This window comes from Thalia democratica, chromosome 6, assembly GCF_965202585.1.
Source record: "Thalia democratica chromosome 6, ktThaDemo2.hap1.1, whole genome shotgun sequence".
Taxonomy (NCBI): Eukaryota; Metazoa; Chordata; class Thaliacea; order Salpida; family Salpidae; genus Thalia; species Thalia democratica.
Window position 1 is genome coordinate 16,056,622 of NC_139170.1, and position 22,665 is coordinate 16,079,286.

The window sequence follows — 22,665 nt, forward strand, 5'->3', positions numbered from 1 at the left end:
ACAAAAGTTTATATATGTCAAAGGTTTATTGATGTTTCTGTATTTATAAAAAGCGGGTCTGAGGTTCATATGCTTTTAATTGAAGCCAATGTTAATTTTTGTAAAAAAAGTTCAACAATATTGCTATTAACATTTTAAGTTACTTTGTATGACTGATTTCTTAAAATCTTTTACATACTAGCTTACTAAAAATTTTCAAGTTTTTAACAACAATTAGTTAAGATAAGGTTTTCTTTACAAGATTTAATGTGCTAAATAATGCTTAATAAGATACATACAAGTTCAATTTTATTAATTTTAAAAACTTAAAAGTAAGAATGAGAAGTGTTATTACTTTTAAAAGATTCTATTTACACTTAATTTTTTTTTGTTTACAGAAACAGATACATACGAGCTCAATTTAGAAACTATTAGTTTAGCTTTTATCAAAAGTTGTGACCTTATCATTAAAAAGCTATTAAAAAATTGTAATGTACACTATCACATTATTTTTTATTAAGTATTTTAAATTGTAAAAGGTCACAAAATTTCTTTAAAAAAAATTGAATTTAAATTTGCTATTTGTTTAGTATTTTTTTTATTTTAACAGGTTTTTATTTTAAATTAAACCAATCATGAGTAAGATCATGGTTCCAGAGGATGTTAATGAAATGATGGACATTGAAGATGTGGAATCAATTCATTCAGATGAAACAGACTCAGATGAGCTTACATCTGACGAAGAAGACAATGATGTTCACATTCCCATGTTGAGAGATTCTGATGAACTTGATGAGGATGATAAGGAGGTTGTTTTTTACTAAACATTTTTATTACAAAATAATAATACACAAACAAATGCAAAGAAAAAAAAAGTTTATTTTCATGTGCTTATTGTGCAACGTGAGACCAATGCAAAGAAAAAAGCTAAAAAAAACTTGTTTTAATTTATTTGTAGAAAAATCAAACTGTTATTTTTTTCCTTTTTTTGTCATAAATTTTTATTTTATTTATCATGAACAATTTAAAAAAAAAGAATTTTCTAAATATTGCAAATAATACTTCTTGTAAATTTGAGGTAATTCTCTCAAAGAGTGTAGCAGAAGGTAGATCTTGGTGATTTTTTTTATTTGCGGTGTTAGTTTGGGCCTCCCATAAGGAACCTATTGTACAGGGTTGCCACTTTACCTGGAATTCAACAATTTTGGCAAAAATAACCTGGAAAAACCAGGAATTTGAGAAATTTTGAAAAAAACCTGGAAAAACCTTGAATTTTGATCAAAAAACCTGGAAAAACCTGGTATTTTTAATAATTTTAACATTTCAGTACTAAAATTTCAATTTGACACAAAAAATCTATCATATAAATAAGATTTTTTTGTCATGATCAAAAAAATTTTGGTTATGATTAACTTTAGGTGGGCACCAATATCGAAGTGAAATTCAATGTACAGGAATTTTTCAGATTTATTTTAAATAATTTTCAGTTTTGTTTCGCCCTGCTTATGTACTTATACTACTTAATGCAACTTTAGATGACTCTTCAACTGTATAATATAATACTATACTAATCTATAATTTTAGATGACTTTTCAACTCTTTAACAGTGTCATTTCAACATTGCGACTTTTAAGCTATTTTTTATTCTTTTAGTATTATGGTTTATGTAGGTTACATATTGCTGTGAATTAATTATAAAATTTAAGTCGGTTTTTAGGCCTTATTTAAATCTAATGATAGTGTCATTTCAACTAAGTGTCATTTCAAATTATATTTTACATTAATAGATAATGTAAAATGTTTATGTAGGTTACATATTGCTTAGTTGTAATGACACTTAGTTGTAATGACACTATAGTTAGATTTAAATAAGGCCTAAAGACCAACTTAATTTTTATAATTAATTCACAGTAGTATTTAACCTACATAAACCATAATACTAAAAGAATAAAAAATAGTTTAAAGTCGCATTGTTGAAATGACACTCTTATATACAGTTTAAGAGTCACCTAAAATTACATTCAGTAGTATAAGTATACTTTCAAAATAAAACTGAAAAATTCCTGTATATTGAATTATACTTCGATATTGGTGCCCACCTAAAGTTAATCATAACCAAAATTTTTATTAAAAACACATTTAAAGTAACATTACAGCATCTTTTAAATATTTGTACTATATAACACAGTTTCTTTTATAGAAATTAACTAAAGACTAAAAATAGACCCAAAAATGTTTACTTTTAAAACCTGGAAGAAATTTGGAAAACATGGAAAAATTTTTGTAAAAATGAGTGGCAACCCTGTTTTGTAGTCCCTGAATTGACCTGCTATATCTCAAAAGTTATTATGAATTTTAAAAATATGTAAAAAGCAACTTGTAGCTTAGTTAAAACTTAAAGAATAAGATCAAAGTGTGAAAAAAGTGATTTAACTACAAAAACTAACTGTTTTAAAAAATCAGAACATATAATATACATTTTATTTATAAGATGTAATCTTAAAAGGCGTTAAATCCTAGAGATCCTGATAAGCTAAGCTTATCGGAATATATACCACATATGTTTTTGTGTCAAAACTTTATTCCAACTAACGGCGTTTTGCTGCTCTCAAATAAATTTAAGAACAGATCTACGGAGTCTCAAAAAAATTCTTTCTTAAAGCTTTTTTGAGACTCCGTAGATCTGTTCTTAAATTTATTTGAGAGCAGTGAAACGCCGTTAGTCGGAATAAAGTTTTGACACAAAAACATCGGTGGTATATATTCCGATAAGCTTAGCTTATCAGGATCTCCAGGATTTAACGCCTTTTAAGGTTACATCTTATAAATAATGTCTTATAAAGTTAAATTTTAATTAGAAATTAAATATCAAGATTGTTTAAGTTTCTGTTATTAACAGGTAAAGTCATGATCGGCTTAAATAAAATTTAAAACTTTAAACTGGCCTAAAGTTTAATTTTTTTTTTTTATCCATATAGTTATAACATGTATATATGAAATTTAGTAGTCAACTATTTTGAAATATCAATTTAAGGATAAATTGATTATTTGTTTATAACTATTTTCAAATGTTTTGTTATCAGAAAGTTTTTAACCAGTTTTTATTTTGTTACATAGTGTTGCTTAACTGATTTTATTTCAAACTCTTATTTATTTAATGTCATATGAACGTTATTTTTATGTATAATGTTGACAAAGAAAAATTAAATTACTATAACTGATCTAAATATAACTAATAATAAGAAATATATATAAATTTTAAGTATTATCACTCAAAAAACAAATTTTACTGTTATTAAAGTAAGCTATTGTAAAAAATTGATGTTCGACTATAGTTTTGCAACAGCTTATTCCAATTGAAGTTTCATACTTATATATTTAAATACTTAACCATCGAATAATGTAATAAGAAAAATGTTTTTTGCAGTTACAAATTGCTCTTCAAGCTGGATTGTTGAAACCTGGTCTAGTTAATATCTCTTTAGCTACCAAGAAACCTAAAATTAATAACAAAGTGAGTTCATTAAGTCTTTGATAAAAAACAATATTCTGATTATATTTTACTCATATTTTATCTATTTAAAACTTAAAAAATGTTCTTAGTATCATTACTTTTTATTTATTTATTTAATATTGATTTCTGACATGTCAAAATTGAAATTAAATTTTTGAAATTTGAAACTTTCAGGAAGCTTTATTATCTTCATTAGATGAATTGAAGAGAAGTCAGAATGAATTAGCTTGGATTGAAAGACTAGATATAACTATTGATGTAACTCCTTTCATGCAAACTGATTTAGATGAAAATGGAGGTTTTTTTCAATGTTATTAGTGGTATTTGCTGCAATAAATAGCTGCAAGATAGAGCTATTTTTTAAATTTTTTTCTTATGTTTACATACAAGAGAAATATTAATTTACGATTTTTTAAAGTACAAATTGATTTGAAATACATTTATATAAGTTAGAGTAAACACAAAAATGCATTATTATTTAAAACTGTATTTTTTAAAGTTGTAATATTAGTTTATTAACTTGATGCAATAAAAGTTATTGTTTTTAGGTCAAAACTTTTGCTTCAATACAGTTTTGATCATAAACATAGTTCCTGACACCAAATGATACTGTTTAAAACTCATGAAAAAACTTAGTTTTAAAATGTGAAAGAAAAAATAAATAAAAGAAAAGTTTTTAAATTTTTTAAAGTAAAATAATTATGATACTTCATTGTGTTACAAAAGAAGAATATTTGAGTATGGTTTTTTGATTTAAGAGAGTGAGAGAGAGATGTTTAAACTACGTTTTACCATTATATGTCTAAAGAATTAATTTGTACAGTGTGAGAAACTAAAAATTCGTTTAAGTTATTAAATACTTCACTACAGTCACCTCTCGCAAATTTACGCACGTTGTGTTTACAGCAAAAGTGCGTAAGTAAATGAGGAAAACGTAATAAACGAGAAGAAAAATTACTATTTTGGGTATTTCTAAAAATAATTTTATAAAACACTGTATGGTTACTTTCCTAATTTTTTTTTGTTCAGAAGATAGTTTTCATTTAAATTGTACATATTTGTAAAAAACTTGTCAATAAAAATTGTTTATGTCTACCAGGGTTGTCACAAAACCTGGAATCCTGGAAAAACCAGTGAATTGATAATTAAGGCTAAAAAACCATTTTTTAATAAATAAATTAAAAATAATTTTGAACAAAAATCACTATATAACCTGGAATTTTAACAATTTTGCACTTTAAGTAGTCAAGTTTTGATTAGGCACGAAAGTTTTTGAATATGGATAATTTTTTTTGTCATCGTCATTTTTTTACTAAAAAACACAAAGTAGCTTTCAGAATCTTTTCAATGTTGTTATGCTACTTAACACTGTTTTTATCTTGATCTTAACATTAAACTAAACATAGACCCAAAAACGTGTACTTTCAAAAACCTCGAAGAAATTTCTCAAAAACTCGATCTGATCTAAGCAAAGTATTTTTTTCTACTTTTTTCCTTGCCCATCTAAGATAAAACTTGAAAGAGTTTACTTTAGTTCTAATACCATGCAAGAAAAATTTAATTTTGGGTTAGCAAGGAAGAATTTAGCTAAAAATAAGAGATTTATTTAGTAGAACTGAAACTTGATGCCATAAATGTTGTGAGAAGTTGAACATTGTACCTTGTTTTATTTAAAGTTATAAAAGTGGGCTAATACATCTAAAATTTGAAGAGCAAAGCCATAGAGTCCAAGGGTTTTTTTTGTAGAAAGTGCAACCTAAAAATGCATAAATCTCAATTTTATTGAAAATCTATCTTCTTCTTAGTTTTTGAAATTAAAATTTAAAATTAAAAAGATAAATTCATATATTGTAAACTAAATACATACAACTAATTTTCAAAATTAAATATTTTTATAATTTTTTATACAACTTTTGAGAACTCTAATATGTGCAACTAAACGTTTGCGTAGATTTGTGAGAGGTGAATGTGTTTTTATGGTCATTTTTATTACCTACACATTAAAGTTCTTTTTGCTTGCTTGTAAAAGTTTTTTGGGATTTTGTCTAGCAGATAAGAAAGTATACCTTTTTAAATGTATTTAAGAATTAAGATTTATATTAAAGTAATAAACTGTCTTAAACAACTTAAAACTTATTTCATTTAGTAATTTAATTTTGTTTGAGTTGAAAAAGTTTTGTTTTTGAAACTTGGAATAAATTTATACTATAAAAAAAATGTATTTAAAAGTTTATATTAGTTTTTAAACATAACTCAAACTTTTTACCACTAAAATTAGATAAAGTATTTTCATATATGATTAAAAAAAAATTTTACAACTTTTTTTTGAGTACTTTCGGTGTTAGTAGATATAATTTCATAACTAGTCTAAAATGTAAAAGCTAATTAAAGCTAACTATAGTTGTAATAGAAAGTTCCTGAAATTGAAAAAACTGAGTTTCTTGTGAATTTTTGATAAGCCTTAAAACATAATTTGTTCTTAATAATGTTAACATTTATGAATATTAAAAAATGATAAGTAGTTTGAGAGAAGTTGTGAGATTTAAAAACTAAAATATCCATATATGACCAAAACAATAAAACAACCGTGATTTTTTTTGTTATTCAAGTTTATAAACAATAATTAATACCTACATAACTACCACAGAACCAATGAAGTTCAACATTGACGACGATTTTAAACGTGAGATGGTGTTTTACGAGCAAGCCAAACAGGCAAGCATTGATGCAATCACCAAAGCGAAGAAGCAAGGATGCTTGACTAGCAGACCGAAAGACTACTTTGCTGAAATGGCCAAGAAAGATGAACACATGAAAAAGGTTGGTTGTTATTGATATATAATTATTTCCATGTAAGGTTGGTTATCAATGTTGAAATCAATACTACAGGGTAGCAAAAAAAAACTGGAGTCCGGAAATTTTACAAACTTAAAAAAAAGCTGAAATTTCAAAATAAAATCACTAAAAAATCTGGAAAATAATGAAATTAAAAAAAATTCATATAAAATGATGAAAATTTGACTAGTTACAAATAATCGTTTATTTATAATTTTTTTGTACCTTTAAAATTTCATTTGTACAAAAATTTTTTTGGATCTGGAAGATTACTAATATACGAGTCAATTTAAAAGTGTTATTGCTTTAAATTTATTTCATGTGCACGAACTTTTTTAAACAGCTGCGTGAGAAGATTGCGACGATTGAGAAGCGCAGGGAGAAACAAGATCAGAACAAAAAGAACTTTGAACTGAGGAAGTATGGTAAGAAGGTGCAGCAGCAAGTGCAGTTGCAGAGGAGCAAGGAAAAGAGAGATATGCTGAACCAAGTGAAAAAATATCAGAAAGGTTCAGTTTTATTTTTTGTTGTAAAATCTTATCAGCTAATTAATTATCTTAATTAACAGTTATGATTGTCAACTTGAAGTTTTATTTTGTTTTATTTAAAAGTATTTGAAAGTTGTTTAAGAGTTTCAGTGGTTAAGTTTTATATTTAATGTATTTAAATTATTTTGGGATTATAATTACCAACTTTTTTACTTAGTCAGGCTTAAAAAATACTACATTCCTGCTAACAAAAAAAGGTCTACTTCTAATTAGTTAACGTAACTTTCATAACTTTAGACAGATATTTTTCCGAAAACTTAACTACTTATAGTTGCTATATATTTTTTATTTAGATTTATTTACTAAATTTATGGTTGTAACCAGCTCTCAAGCTTTGTTTATTACATTTCAAATCTGATGTATTACGGATCGACCAACAAGATATCTGTGTGGCTTATACACCTATTTTAAATTTTTCAATCACCGCCTAATGGTTTTTAAGCCGCATTAAGAAAAATAAAATTCTTTAAAATCAACTAAAATTTTTGTCTTAGCATCATACTATTTTATAAATTAGCTATCTTATGACCTACGTTTAAAAACTAAAATATTGTTTAACTTGATGTAAAATGAATATTAAAAATCAGGAAAGACTGATTCATTGGATTTCTTGGAATTAAATCAAGGAGAATCAAAGAAAGGTGAAGGTAGAAACTTCAAAATGAGTAATATCACTAAAAACTTGTTAGTTTCTATTCAATTAATAAAAGAGTTAATTTTAAAATACTAAATATTAGTGTTGTCACCGGGTCAGTAAAGTCAGTAAATTGGCTTATTGAAAACTAAAAATTAAGTTATTCAATTCAAAATTTTAAGATGTTGTGACCTTTTTGCTATAATAAAGTGTTTTCGTTTTAAACGTTAATAGTGAAAAGAAAACGCAAACAATTTTTTAAAACTAAATGTAAATGGTAGTACAGAATTGTTTTTATTTTTGTATATATATAAATATTAGGAAGACGAACAACAAGCGAGCTCACAAGAACAAGAAGTTCGGATTTGGTGGAAGAAAAAGGAACATGAAGGCAAATACAAGTGACTCTCACAATATGAGCAAGTTCAATTCGTCTGTGCATGGTAATAAAAAGGTTAGCATATAAGAAGGTTTATTTAGAGATTTGAATTAATTCAATAAGTTTATTAATTAGTAGTTTTTTAACGTAAGTTCACAAAATTCAAAACCAATTTTGAGCGATATTAATTGTAAATAAATGTCTAGTTCTGCTCAGCAGCCTTTTCTCTATTTAAAGTTTTGCTAATGTGTTGATTAAGTTGCAGCGAACATAAGTGATATGTGTTTTTTAAACTTTTTATTATTATTATCATAAAAACGGTTCGGCTGCAATATTAATGTTTTCAAAACTTTTTCCTTCATACTGTTTTACAAAAGCGATAACGTAATAATAAACAGTACATCAGCATCTCAACCCATATACAGCATTTTACCTAATATTTAAATCTAAATCGTTACCCAAACATACAACAACAGTAACATAGCAAAAATTTTATAAACTAAAGCTTAAAATATGGAGTAATTAATTTTTAGCCAATCAGAAGCGTCTTTGTTTTTCATCCAACTGCATTGAAAAATTTATACTTTCTGAAATAGTAAATTTAAGATATACTATCAAAAAATTAAAATCATATTATAATAATTGTCTATAATTATTTGATAAATTTAATTGAATAGAACTTCTTGTTTATTGTGAAAACCGCAGAAAAAGTATTTAGTTGATTTTTTTTGAGTTATTAAAGAGAGATTAGGGATCTTACTTTAGATCAAAAATGATTTCAGTTATTTATAATGCAGTCAGGGTTGCCACAAAACCTGGAAAAAACTGGAATTTGACAATTTAGGCTAAAAAAAACTAGAAAAACCTGGAAGTTAAGAAATTTTGAAAAAAATCCTGGTATTTTGAAAAAAAAAACTAAAAAAGCTAAAATTTTAAACAAATTTTACATGTTAAGTGGTAAAATTTTGATTTGATATAAAAAATCTATCTGAACAACTTTTTACCGGTGCATAACTTATTCAAAAAACATAACAAAACACATTTAATGTTTTCTTAAATTTACTTGAGTACTTTCAAGTAAGTCTTGTCAATAATTGTATCTTAGTAAATAAAACTTAATTTAAATTGAAATAAAGCTATAATTTATTTGTAACGCTAAAGTTTAAAAATATAAAATGACGTAATAACCAAGTGTAAAAATTAACTAAATGCTAATACAAAAGAACTTTGCTTTACTAATAAAACTTATTAGATTAAAATCAAACTAAAATAAACCAGCGATAAAAACTAACAATGAAAATAAAACTACTTTTTTAAAAACAATTTAAGGAATCAATTACCTAAAAATTACTTAATATAAGGATTTAAAAAGTCTAGTTTTATATATGAACATTTTCAGCTCAATTAGAATTAAGTAATTTTAAATTGAATTTGTATCGAGTGTTTTTTTTTACCTTTAACAATTAAATAGTTTAATTCTATGTGAAATCTACTATAAATCTTAAGCACAGTTCCATTTTCTTTTAAATTTATGATAACAATTGTCTTAAACAATTTTTTTTTTTACAGAAGTCCAACAAACGCCCAGGAAAGAGTCGCAGAGCTGCAAACAAATAAAAAATATGTTATGACATATGTATAGGAAATTAAATATATTCACATTTAGTTAAAAGTGATAAATTAGTAGAATTTTTTTTTCCGACATTTTCTTAGTAGATAATTTTTTACGTTAAAGGCGAATTTCGCTAAATTTTTAACGCTTGAATTTAAATAACTCCGATTCTACGTGATTTATAAGTGTTCATGAAATTTATTGAAACGTTAATAAATTGTATAGGTATCGTATACTCTTTTTTTTGATAGAAAAATAAGTTTTTGCTTACATGTTTGAACAACTATTATTAAAAATTTGTTTTATGTTTCAGATTGATTTGTATAGGTGTCCTTATGTTATGAAAAATTTTTTAAAATTTATTTGGTATTGTTAAATATAGTCTTAAATTATAATACACTAATGGTTAAATGAATTATTATTAAACTTTATCTTTTAATTGATTGATTCACTAAAAATATTGAATTAAGTAAAACTACCAAGTTACATAAGCAATATAAAATTTGATAATAAATTAGTTTTTAATAAGTATTAACAGCTTATTAAAATTAAAGTAAACTGAGAAACAAAATTTAACAATTGAAGTTTTTTTCTTATAATGACTATTGTAGTAGTTAAAAATACTACATATTAGTACAAGCCGTACTACTTTTTTAAACCTTAATAGCTCATACTGATAACATAACTTTTTTAAAACTATTTGTATTTATGTATTTATTTTGTTTAAAAAAACTATCAACTCCACGTTTAAGTTATTTAGATAAGTATTGAGTTAAACATTTCTAATATTTCAGAATGCAGCATTATATATTTTCATTTACTTTATGTTTTAGTGTATATTTTTATAAAGTGTATAAAGACGAGATTTAACTTAAAACACTTTTTTTTTATTGCAACAAATTAATGTATCAATAGTTTTAAGAAATTATTAATTTCTTCGCAACTCTCTAATTTTATTAAGATAAAACTACTCTTTAAGTATAATTTCATCTTATACTAAACAATTCACCGATAATCTTTTTTTAGTAAAAAAAATTAAAAGTAGTAAGGTTATTAGGCTGGTTGAACGTGATAAAGAAATATTCAAAAAAATTCAGAGGGACTAGATGTAGAGAAAAACGATTCGAAATACCTTTTAACTTGAAACATTTTAAGCTATAAAATATTTATTTAAAAATTGAAAACTTGAATTTTCAAAATAATCTAGATATATTAATAAAAAAAAACGCAACACAATATGACGTTTAACTCAGAATAACTTAATATAAAAAATAAATGGCAATAAAATAGAAGAAAAAAGTGTTGCTTAATATGATAAAATCAGGCCTTTTAGCTGTTAAAATATTTGAAATTTGTTTGCTTTCAGGAAAAGAATAAATTTTCAATTTATAATAAATAGATATCTAAACATTTATGTATTATTTTTAAACAGTTTTTTTTAAAAACTACTGAATTTTAATAAAGGTTGAGTTATAATAAAAAAAAAAAGAGTTTGTTTGAAGTAAGATATAAGTTTTACAAAACTTAAAAACTAAAAGTAACTAATTGTACTCTAATTGTTAAACATTATTAAGACCTTTGAGTTTTTTAAAAAGCTGAATACTTGAATGTACTTTTGAGAACATTATTTCGTTTTTGTTTAGTTACTTCACGACACTACAGTAACTACTACTTTAATTTTCTCAATTCCCGTTTTGAATTATCATTTAGCTGAGATCAATGTTTCTAGAAAGGGCAATATAAATAACTCATAGAAAAAGGTTACCCACAATTCCAAACCTAAATTAATTATGTTATCTAAATTTGTTTTATTTTTACTATCACTTTTACCCCTTACCCACGGTCGTTAAGCGGTTCTCAGATTTGATCGGATGGGAGTCGTGCGCGGGTTTGAGCTGAATGTGTACTCATGTAAAAGAAGTCTTTAATCAACTTAATATTGTATTGTATATATTAATTGTTTTGACCTTTTAGTTTAAGTAAGTTAACTTTAAAATAATATATAACAACAAGTTTTATTAGTCATTATTATTCCAGTAAGTTAAAGTTTAAGTAAAAGTATTTTAATTGTAATGTTAACTTATTTTTTATATAGTTTTTCGGCACAGGTATCTCTAAATTTCTTTAAAATTTGATTTTAAATGTTCTAATAATAAAAAATATAGAAAAGTCTTATTTTATCTATTCATTGATTATCAATCTAAATTAGTGAGACCGTTTAAGGTAGGTTATTAAAAGCGTTGAAACTTTTTATTTCCTTTTTGCTAAAACTTCTTAGTAGACTAAGGTAATTGATTACTACAAATCGTAGAATTTTTTTAAGTACAAAAGTTGCTAGTTCAATATAAAATATAAAACAAGCTTTAGATAAAGTTGGTTTTTATTTTTGTTAGTTACTTAGTATTTTGAAATTAAGTTAAATAAAAAAAAAGACTTATAGATATACAAAAGTTTTAATTTTATTTGTCTGTTTTTTTTAATTAGTTAGTCTCTTTTTTAATAAAGTAAACCAGACAAGTAAATTAACATAAATTTAAATTAACATATATATAATTGATAGTAATATAATAAAAAAAGAGCTATTGTAAAAAAAATTACTAAGTAATCACATTACATATAAAAGTGTGGTTAGAAAATAAAAAAGAGTTTGTACCATAATTTAGTTTTTGTAAAACATTGTCTTTTTAACAACAATATTGCAGTTACCGTCTAATGAAAACAAAAAATAAATCGACGCTCATAATATGGTCGTCGAGCTGGACACTACTAAAACTTTAAAAATATCCTTAAAAAAACAACAATGAAGAAACAAATCACAAAAATTAACTCTTTAACAACTTTGCATGCATGATAAGCAATAGATTAACATGGTAGATATTTTTGCTAAAAGATACTATATACAAAAATGCTTTGTATCAAACGTTTTGAGGCTTGATTTAAACGTTACTAGATTGAAACTAGTGATGTACCGGACTCACTATCCGGGTCCGGGTCCGGCCGGATATTGCCATTTTTGTCTGATATCCGGATCCGGCCGGACTCTAATTTGAAAAAAAAGTCCGGATCCGGTTCCGGCCGGATTCTAATTTGAAAAAAAAGTCCGGGTCCGGTTCCGGCCGGATTCTAATTTGAGAAAAAAAGTCCGGATCCGGGTCCGGCCGGATCCTAACAAAGATCCGGCCGGACCCGGATCTAGTTAGTAAAAAAGAGCATACTGAAAATTTTTAAAAAAACAAACCCTGTGAAAGTTAATAAGAGTCATTTTCATCAGTTAAAATTAAACACCTACCGTGATTGGCTCATTTTGAACACGTGACTAATTTACATTTGTTTACATTTAATCTATAAATAAACATTTCATAAAATGCAACTCTTTACATATGTTGTAAAATTGAAAACTTTGGAATGAATACTTGCATTATTTATTGTTTAAAGTTGAGCTCAGAGAATATTTAGAGTTAATACGGTTGAATGTACGAGTCAATGAAAATCATATGACGAAATGTTTCAAACAAAATACTGATGCAACAAAACATCAGAACATGACAGGCAGTTTATATGTAAGCAGTTAGTTAGTTTGGTGTGTAGCTTGAAGCAACAAAATATCTTGAACGTTTTTATGAATGTTTATTTTAAGTAGTGTTTTGTCTTAAAAGTGAATATTTCAACAGGTGTTTAATTGTTTAAATATTTAAGCCAGGTTTATAGTTTAATAGTTTATTAAAAATTTTACAGTTTCTTGTTTACTAAAAGTTTTATTTAATTTTTCGTTTTTTGTTTTAAGTCTTTTGATATAGATTTAAATAGCTTCCAGTTTTTAAAGTGTTACCAAAGTAATTAATAATTTTGTATATGCTAATATTTCTTGTTGTGTTTTATATAAAAGATCCATCACTCAAAACTGACGTGTCTGATTATAGAAAGTAGTCTCAGTTAGAATTCAGTATTTGTTAGATATTAATTAAGTAAGATAGGATTTAATTATGATGGGTAGTACTAATAAGTTAAGTGTACCACAATCAGTCCACAACTTTACTACCAAATTGTAAACCTTTGCTAGCTGTTCTTCTGATTATTATATTAATTTTTTTAGTTTTTAAAACCTCATTCTGACTCAGGCTTATTTATACTCACTCTTACTAGTTTTATTGACTTAAACAGTGGCAACCCTGCTAGTTTGAAAATTTTTGGGAATTTTAGAAAATCTTGGACTGCCTCAGGCTAGTTTAGTTTTTTATAAAAACTCAGGCTAGTTTTCTTTTAGATTTTGAATGAGTTTGAGCTGATCCAGTTTTTAATATTTTGTATGTTTCTAGTGTATTTTGTTCAAGAACTTGATTTCAGATTTTTAATTGTAAATAACACCTAAATTTGTAAACCTTGTGGCTAGAGCTGTTCTACTTATTATTAGATAAAAGTTCTTTTTTTTCAGTTTTTAAAAACCTCATTCTGACTTAGGCTAGTTTATTCTAGTGATGTACCGGACTCACTATCCGGGTCCGGCCGGATATTGCCATTTTTGTCTGATATCCGGATCCGGCCGGATTCTAATTTGAAAAAAAAGTCCGGATCCGGTTCCGGCCGGACTCTAATTTGAAAAAAAAGTCCGGATCCGGTTCCGGCCGGATTCTAATTTGAAAAAAAAGTCCGGATCCGGTTCCGGCCGGATTCTAGTTTGAAAAATAAGTCCGGATCCGGGTCCGGCCGGACCCGAAATTGTGGGTCCGGTACATCACTAATTGAAACCCGTTAGTCGACACTTATAAGAGATAAGTTAATTATCTAAAAATCTAACACCGGGTTTCCCAAGCTAGAAATTAAATCCCCTACTTTCCAGTTAAAAAAATGTCTCTCTTGTTTGAACGTACACTTAGCTAAATTAAAAAATTACATACATCTTGTTGATATAAATATCGCCAGCTTTCGGAAATCTAGATATAACATATAAACAAAAAAAAAATTAAAGGTGCTGCAATTCAGACAGGACCAATTAATCGAAACTTTATGTATGTAAACAAAAAAGATTGGTCTATCAAAGATAAACTACTTTAAGTATACTTATAGTTTTATATCATAGCGTCTCAACTTTGTTGATGATGGCTGTGATAAATACTAATTAAAACTCATCAAACGAGCGTAGACTAAAGTCTCACAATATGCTGACAATGTCTGAGACGTTGGGCTGTGAACGATTTGGCTGCGTAATTTTTTCCGACATTACCCATAAACAGGTACCCATAAAGTGCATAAGTATTTAACCCCGCTTAGTTAGATTTAAACTTCGGTTTCTCGCGACTATGCCTGCCTCATGAGTCCTAATAAGGACGAAACCGCTCGTAGGTTGTCTCGTATGTTGTTGTTGATGGTCGAGTGGCAAAGCTTATTGTTTATCATGATTTATATAAAAGAAAATTTCCATGCTACCTGTTTATAGTTTTTATTTATTTATTAAGTTTACAGTAAAATATTTTAAAGTACAATTACATATTATAAGGACTAAAAATTATTTAGCTGACAGTTATACTAGCTTTTAAAAAAGCACTAGAAAAGCAGCTCGTCAATGTCTTCTAACTTATGTTTTAGTAAACTCTAATAAAATGTCGAGGACAAGACGTTTAAAGGTATCTGTGGTGTGCGACTTGATAACTGAAAGGTTCTTCGTGCACCAAGCCCAAGGATTAAATATTTTGAGCGTTTTTTGTTGTTCAATAAACTAATTATAATGAACTACATTATCTATTTATTTTGGCTGACACTAAATTCATATTTTTACTTAATAAAATCTACTCACTTAAACTTGAAAAAAAAAGTATTTTTTAACAAATTACACTTTTTTAAAATAAAAATTTAACCAGTTATATTTTGAAATACAGACTGTAAATATTCATATTTCGTACTAGAACGAAACAAACACTACAGGAAGTTCTTAAATGTTTTTATATAATAAGCTTTTATTTTGTTATGTATGAGAACTGTATTTAAGATAACTTGTGTTGCTTCGCCCCTGTATGATGTCATCAAACGTCGCCACTGTTTTATACTTAAAAAGATAGTTTACGTTAGGAGTTAAAAATATTGTTTACAATATTTTGAAGTAGCCTTTAAAATACAACTTCAAAATGAAGTCAAAACTAATACTATTATTTATTATTTTTACCTGTTTAGATATCTTATAAGAAAAATAACTTTATTTTAACGTAAAACAATTAAACACTTGCATAAAAAGTATTATTTAAAGAGAAAAAAACAGCAAGCAAAATTGTCACCTTTAAACAAGGATGTATTATTATTAACATTTTTACAGTATTTTGTCCTTAGACACCTGTTTGACAATCGCTTTCGAAAAAGTCATTTGGAAATAATTTATTGTATGTCTAGTTTTTGACTCAAAAATATTTCGAGTTATATCTTTATAAAATAACAATTTCAGAATTTATGCAACACTCTATAAATTTAATAAGTTTTTGTTTATGTTTGATAAATTTTGATAAATACTTTTATATTATTAATGAAAATTAAAACTTGAAACATTTTATAAACTAAATTTTTAAATATGATACTTATCTGCTTAAAACGTAAAAATATGTAAGGTAAATAGTTAACAAATAAGTTTAAAAAACGCCTTTATAACTTTAGTTTACTAGTGGACTGTATGTTTTAAAATAAAAGACTAAATGTTTTGTTAAGTTGTAATTATCAAAGTATAAGATTGAACAGGATTTTAAAAAACATTCTATAAACAAAAAAATTCAATACTTCTGTCAAAGTTAAAGAAAATATTAAGTTGTTAAACTCAAAACTGAAGTAGTAAGAAAAAAATTAAAAAATATAATTTTCTTGCACGTCTTTATATGCTTTTATATGAGTTTTTTTTTTTAATTTTGATAGATTTAGTTATAAATTTACATCACCTAAGAACAGAAAACTGTTATACATTTTTCAAAAAGCAATTAAAGCCGATTTTAATTACAATGCATTCCATAACAAAATTAAACCGTTTTTTAATTGTAAAAGACTATTAAAGTTTAATTTTTAAATACGTAAATGAAACAACTCTAAATATAGCAGTTATTAGATTTATAACTTTTTGCCATGTTAAAATTAAGCAGTAAGTACTATGCTAAAGTAATTAATTTGACATGTGACTTTATAAGTTGAAACTATTTCCTTTTTTTGCTAGATCTAAAAGAAAATTGATATTTGTAATTGTAAAATTTTCCATAGTAATATCTTGTTAAGTAACCACATTAAAATGAAATAGATTATTGTGTAAAGTCATATTTAATTGAATTAACCTTTTACACCTTGGAGTTTAACTAACGGAAGTTGAAAAGTTAATAAGGTTTTGTTTCTTTAAAAACTTTAGCTATATCGAAACCAAAACTATGACCTTTTTGTAAATGTAGATTGACCATTCAAAAGTCATTTAAAATACGAACTAATTAAGTTTCTAATGAATTTTACATGCTAAAGTCGTTTGAAATGTATATAAAGTAAAGATCGTGATTGAACAACAAATCAAAGTTTTCGAATAATTTCTAGGTAGATTATGGATTTAAGAAAATTAAAAAAAAACGTACACGGAAATACTTTTAAATCAGGTTTTTATATATGTTTAATTTTACAAAAACAAATTAAAAACCATGAACTTATAACTGTAAAAAAACTAATAACTGTCAGTCAAACATTTCAAAACAATTATCTCGGTAATTAAAAGAAGCTTCAAAACGTTAATCTTTTTGTCAATGCAAATTATGAAGTACAATTGTGTAGCGCAACTGAAGCTTGTCAATCAAACGGAGCAAGTGAACTGTTTGTGGTCATAAGTAGAGGAAGTTGTCAATTTTATTGACAGCTGAATGTCAACTAACAAAAGATGCTTTTAATAGATGACAGGTGCTTGAATAAAATTAAGGAAAAGCCCGTTTTGTTACCTTTCAATGAAAAAAAAAAAACAAAAGTTGTTTAGCCAGGCTCTTTTTTTTTAATTTAAAAACTTATTTTTGTTTAAGTTACATTTCAAACCAAGTGAACTTTTTTTCTTTAAAACAACATAAAACTTTGAAAATTTTAGCTAGCAAGAAATAACAATTAATTAAATTTTTTGAAGTTTCATACCACGTAAAAACGAACACTATAATTAAATATAGGTTTTAGCTACTAAGCTCTAGTTTCTAAACTTATTACCAATTTTAACAAACTAAAAACATTAAAATTTAATGTAACCCTTTAAAACTAAAAGTTTTTTTTCTTAAGTAAATAAATTTAACCCTTTTTTTTTCTTTACAAAATAAATTCAACATTTTTTGTTATCATTTAGCTAGTTTGTTCAAGTGTAATTGTAACACTTTATAGTACTTGGATAAGATTTTCTTTGAAGTTCTAAGTTAAAAGAGTTATTTTATACCTAACTTGTTAAGCAGCAAGATTATATGTAAGGAACACTTAACATATATAGTTAACTTCTTTTATATCACAATATGTTTATTTTTTGTTTACTTGAGCTGTTGTTAGTTAAGTTCTCTTTATCAATTTAAATTGTTTTATTAGACTCTCTATAGGCTAGTAGATTAATTTTAAAATACTAAAGTTTAAAAAATTTGTACTGAATATCGAAATTAAGCTATTTGTAATAACATAACAAACTTTAGTTTGTTAGATAATACTAAAAAATAATCTTGTCTTAAAAAAAAAGTTAGATACTATCAAAAAAAACTACTCAAAGTTTTTGTTTAAAATTTAAAAGCAAAGCTATAAAAAAAGTTTTACTTGAATTTCGTTTTTTATTTTATTTTCACAGTCAAAATAGATTTTACATCATGTGGTGGTGAATGTTAAAAATAACAAAATTGTAGTCGATAAGTTAGTGAGCCCTGATTAGAAATACTTTAAATTATGTTATGCTTCTAAAAATACGAAAATTTATTAGCCAACATTTCAAAGACGATTTCAAATAAACGAATATGCCCAAACCTTAAATTTTATTTTTCAATTTTGCTTAAATGGTTACAAAAAATACTATTAATAATTGTCATCATATTTAGAATATGTTATAGTTGTTACAAAATTAACATTTTTTATTTAAATCTCTTTACTACTTATAAACTAATTATAGTTCTTTAAATTCGAGAGCTTTTAATTTTATTTAGTTACTTTACAGTATGTTTAAATTTAGTAAACAAAAAAAAAGTTTTAATATTCAAATGTTCAAAAAATTAGTTTTTAAGCAAAAGAAATAGATAAGTTTAGTACATAAATAAGAATGACTAAAAAAAAAACTAATGCAAACAATTGCTGAAAGTTTGAACAGCAAACCAAGCTACAAAAAGTTTTCAAATAAGTATTAAAATGTAATTTTGCTTTATTAGTATTTAAAATAATCAAATAATAACCATTTTTATAAAATATTTTGTAAGTTGTTTCCGTAAAAACTGAAAAAAGAATTGTATGCTGAAACATCTGATGGTAAAGTCGAACTTTTTTCTCTGAAGATTGCATTACGTTGCTCATATAAAGTAAGCCTCCGAGTGCTTTTTGGCGAAGTAAAGTAAGAAGTTGCATATTGTTGTTTTTGCTGTAAGCCGTAAAGTAAATGCAGTTCATGTAAGCGACTCGCGTAAAAATTTTGCAATTGCTGGTTCACTAATTGCGATGCAACTATGTTGTTTTGAAGATAAAAGGCAAGTTGATTACCTTTTATTACGTTGCTAACTTGCCTATTGTCAAAGATCTGATCGCCAATTGTTTTACTATTACCAGTTTTTGGGCTTAATTGGCTGTTTGCTTTTATAAATTTGTTTTGACCTTGTAAGCTTCTGTAGCACTGGTTTAAATGTTCTGATATTTTAGAATTTTGTAAAGTTTTATAGTTGTTTTTGTTAAAAGAGCTTTGAGTTTCGGTTTTTGATACTAAGTTTCGATAATTGTTAAGCTTCTGTTTTTTAGGCGAGCAAGTTTTTAATTGGCTAGAAGTTCGTTTATGTTGATTTTTGTTGATGTGACGAATTTTCTCACTAAGCATTATTTTGTTTTCTATTTTTTCAGTTTTGTCTGGAAAATTTACTGGTAAGCTCTCCTTGAACTTTAGTGAACTTTCAGTACTAGTTTTTGTTTTGACTTGTATTTTAAGTTTACCCTCTGACTCGATTTTAGAACCAAAACTACCTTCAATCGAGGAACAAATTTGTACAAGAAGTTCTAATGGTGATTTTTCTGAGTTTTTCTGTAAAAATAAATTATAAAAACAGTTGTTTTGCTTTGAATGATAATAGGGGTTGACAATTTTTATTTTAAATAGTAAAACTTTTACAAAGTCTGAAGCAATTAGGAAACAAATATTCAAAATAAGTTTAATTATATTTACCTTAGTCATTTCTTTTTCGCAAGTGTGTGATTGTAGATATTCATCTCGAAATTTTTTCATATTAATAAAGTTTAAAATACTGTTTTATGAAACTTATAAATTTAAACAATAAAATCAAAAGTTTAACAATTTGGTTCTAGAAAACGTTTTTTATAAATCTACATATTGCATATAAATAAATACGTATAATATTGACTGGTATCGATTATTTATACATACTTTAACCTAACATAAATGCTTTTCTAACCTACTTATAAGTTTTTTGAGTGTTTTTATAAATTTAGACACTTTGGTACTACCAAACTTATATTAACACAAACAGATAGCTTCATAGCTAGATATGTTTCAAAATAATTTAGTGGAAACTGTGAACTAAAAATTATTTTTATTATTAATAGATAACTAAAAAAGATTACTATTTGTAGATTATATTTTTTAAATGATTTTTTTTTACTACTAACAAAGCAACGCTAAAATCTATAACAAAATTAAAAAGTAACTATTCAAAATTTAAAAATGAAATAGTTTTACAAAAAATAATAGTGCATTTAAAACCAGAATTAACAAAAAACTTTATGTGATTCATAAAAGTTCTTAAACCAACTAAAATTTATATTGCACCCTAAAAAATTCAAAAAAACTTTTTCCATACTTACCTAATTTTTTACTTTTTATTTTCTCTTATTTTACTCATACACGCCACTAGTGTAAAAACAGAAAAATAATAACGAAAAGTGTTTAAACTTTCAGTTGTTTTTAGATGAAACATTTGTTGTAATGAAAATATTTAGCTGAGATGATACGACTGTTAGATTTTAAAAATAAAAGTATATAAAATGTCGTCCAGTTTTTACTTATGTTTTAAATGTTTTATTAACAACATTTTTTTATGGCTTCGATTAAAACGCTTAAAATAAGTTTTAACTTCTAATATACTTTATGTTTTATTCTTAACTTTATTTATGTAATTTTCAAAAGAAACATTACAAAATACAACTGTGTTCAACAATTTTTTTTATGTAAATAGAAAAATGAATGTACTTTATATCTAAAAACTAAAACAGCTGTTAGACTACCGCAAAAAGGTTTAAATAGATGTACTTGTAACTAACCTTCAAAAAGTATCAACTAACCAGGTAAATTATTAAATTTAAAGATTTTGTATTTTATTCAAGTTTTTATAATTTTTAACCTTACCGGATCGAAGGCACGTTTACTGGATCTAAATTTATTTTAAAGTTTTTAAATGAACAAAGTATGTTTAATGATATTAATCATTAAAAAAATTGGCTAATTTTAGTTAGTAAGTTTATGCACACGACTAAAGATGTTAAGTGTAGTATTTGTTATTTTTACTGTAAGCTTATTTTTGGCGCCAGAATTATTTAATGAAAAGTTTAAGTATTCCGTTTTCAATTAGAACTAAATTAACATAATAATTTTACAAAAAATTAACATAATATTTTAAAAATTTTGTGTAAACCATAAATTTTTCTAAAAATAATAAGTGATTTATCTTTGTTAATTGTGTGAAAAAAATAAGCTTTAGAAATTACTAATGTGTTTTTGAATACTCGTTTATGTAGATTAAAATCCTGTATAATTACATTATGGTATCTATGGCACATTTTAATTACTTTTGAATAAGTATTTTATTATAAGACAGTTTGAAGCAGTATAAATATACGAATGCTCTTTATAGGCCTTATTATTTTTACGGTTTACAGCAAAGCGGAATTTCAAAGTTTAGAAAGCTGTAAAAAAAAGAAAAAAAAAAAGAAAGTACAAATGAGTTATTTTCGAGCTATCCTTTTATAATTAACAAAATAAAGCACCATATCAAAATAACTAGATACTATTAAAATTTTAATTTAAATGTCAAAACAATTAATAAACAAAGCTCCGTTATTTTTTTAAGTTTTTACAAAACAAAGTATACTTAAAAGTTATATCTACATATTTTAATAAAATATATTTAATTATGAAATTTAAGTTTATATAACCTTTTAAAGAAATACATTCTAATACAGTATAATATTTTTTTTTAATCGTTGTAATTTTACTAAACTGAAAGTTTAGTCTGATTAGGCATACTTGTCCGACAAACTTTGTTTAAATTGTTTTTAACTATACCTTATGGTTTCAAAATAATAGAATGCAGAATAATAAAAACTACGTCAACAAAAAAATATTGTTGTATTTTTTATATTTGTCTTCAAGGTTAACATAGTTTTCTAGAGAAATAAAGTCTACTACATTTCAATCAAAGTGATGTCTTCTTCCTATACACACAACAGTTACATGTAAGTATTGACAGAAAACTCAATACAACTGATATAAGTCGACAGCTCACTTTACAATTTTATTGCATTGCATTTAGGTCAACCAGCTTTATATCGAACAAAATCGATGTCAAGAAGCCGTTTTAGCTTGTACTATTTTAGATTAAAAGTACAGATAGAATATTTTTAAATGAATGTTATAATCTTTGTGTGAGCGACTTTTTGTGCAAATATGAATTATTTTTATTGTAGATATCGTAAAATGTATCAGACTGATGTTCTGTTTTAAATATTAAAAAAAAAATGTTTTCTGAAATAAAACTTTTGACTTCATGAGCTTTTAAACATTTGTGTACTAAAACATTAAAACACTTTAAAATTCTTACAGTTGTATTTAAATTATAGTACTTGGAAAATAAAGGTTGTTTTTACTTGAAAGGACTCTTTGTAGATAGTTAAAAAAATACATTATTGTTGCATTTTTTTAATTTGCAAATGTATTTAAATCTTTACGTTTAG

General features: G+C 25.3%; 1 protein-coding gene across 1 annotated transcript; it reads left to right on the plus strand.

Moving 5' to 3' along the window:
- Nucleotides 1-597: 597 nt before the first annotated feature.
- On the plus strand, nt 598-9,712 carry LOC145838445 (putative rRNA-processing protein EBP2). The gene is made up of 8 exons (XM_082946037.1): nt 598-788; nt 3,407-3,493; nt 3,668-3,791; nt 6,141-6,313; nt 6,672-6,837; nt 7,464-7,560; nt 7,832-7,964; nt 9,459-9,712. The coding sequence occupies exons 1-8, from the start codon at nt 615-617 to the stop codon at nt 9,504-9,506; spliced, it is 1,002 nt and encodes a 333-aa protein (XP_082802163.1). The 5' UTR covers nt 598-614; the 3' UTR covers nt 9,507-9,712.
- The last annotated feature ends 12,953 nt before the right edge of the window (nt 9,713-22,665 follow it).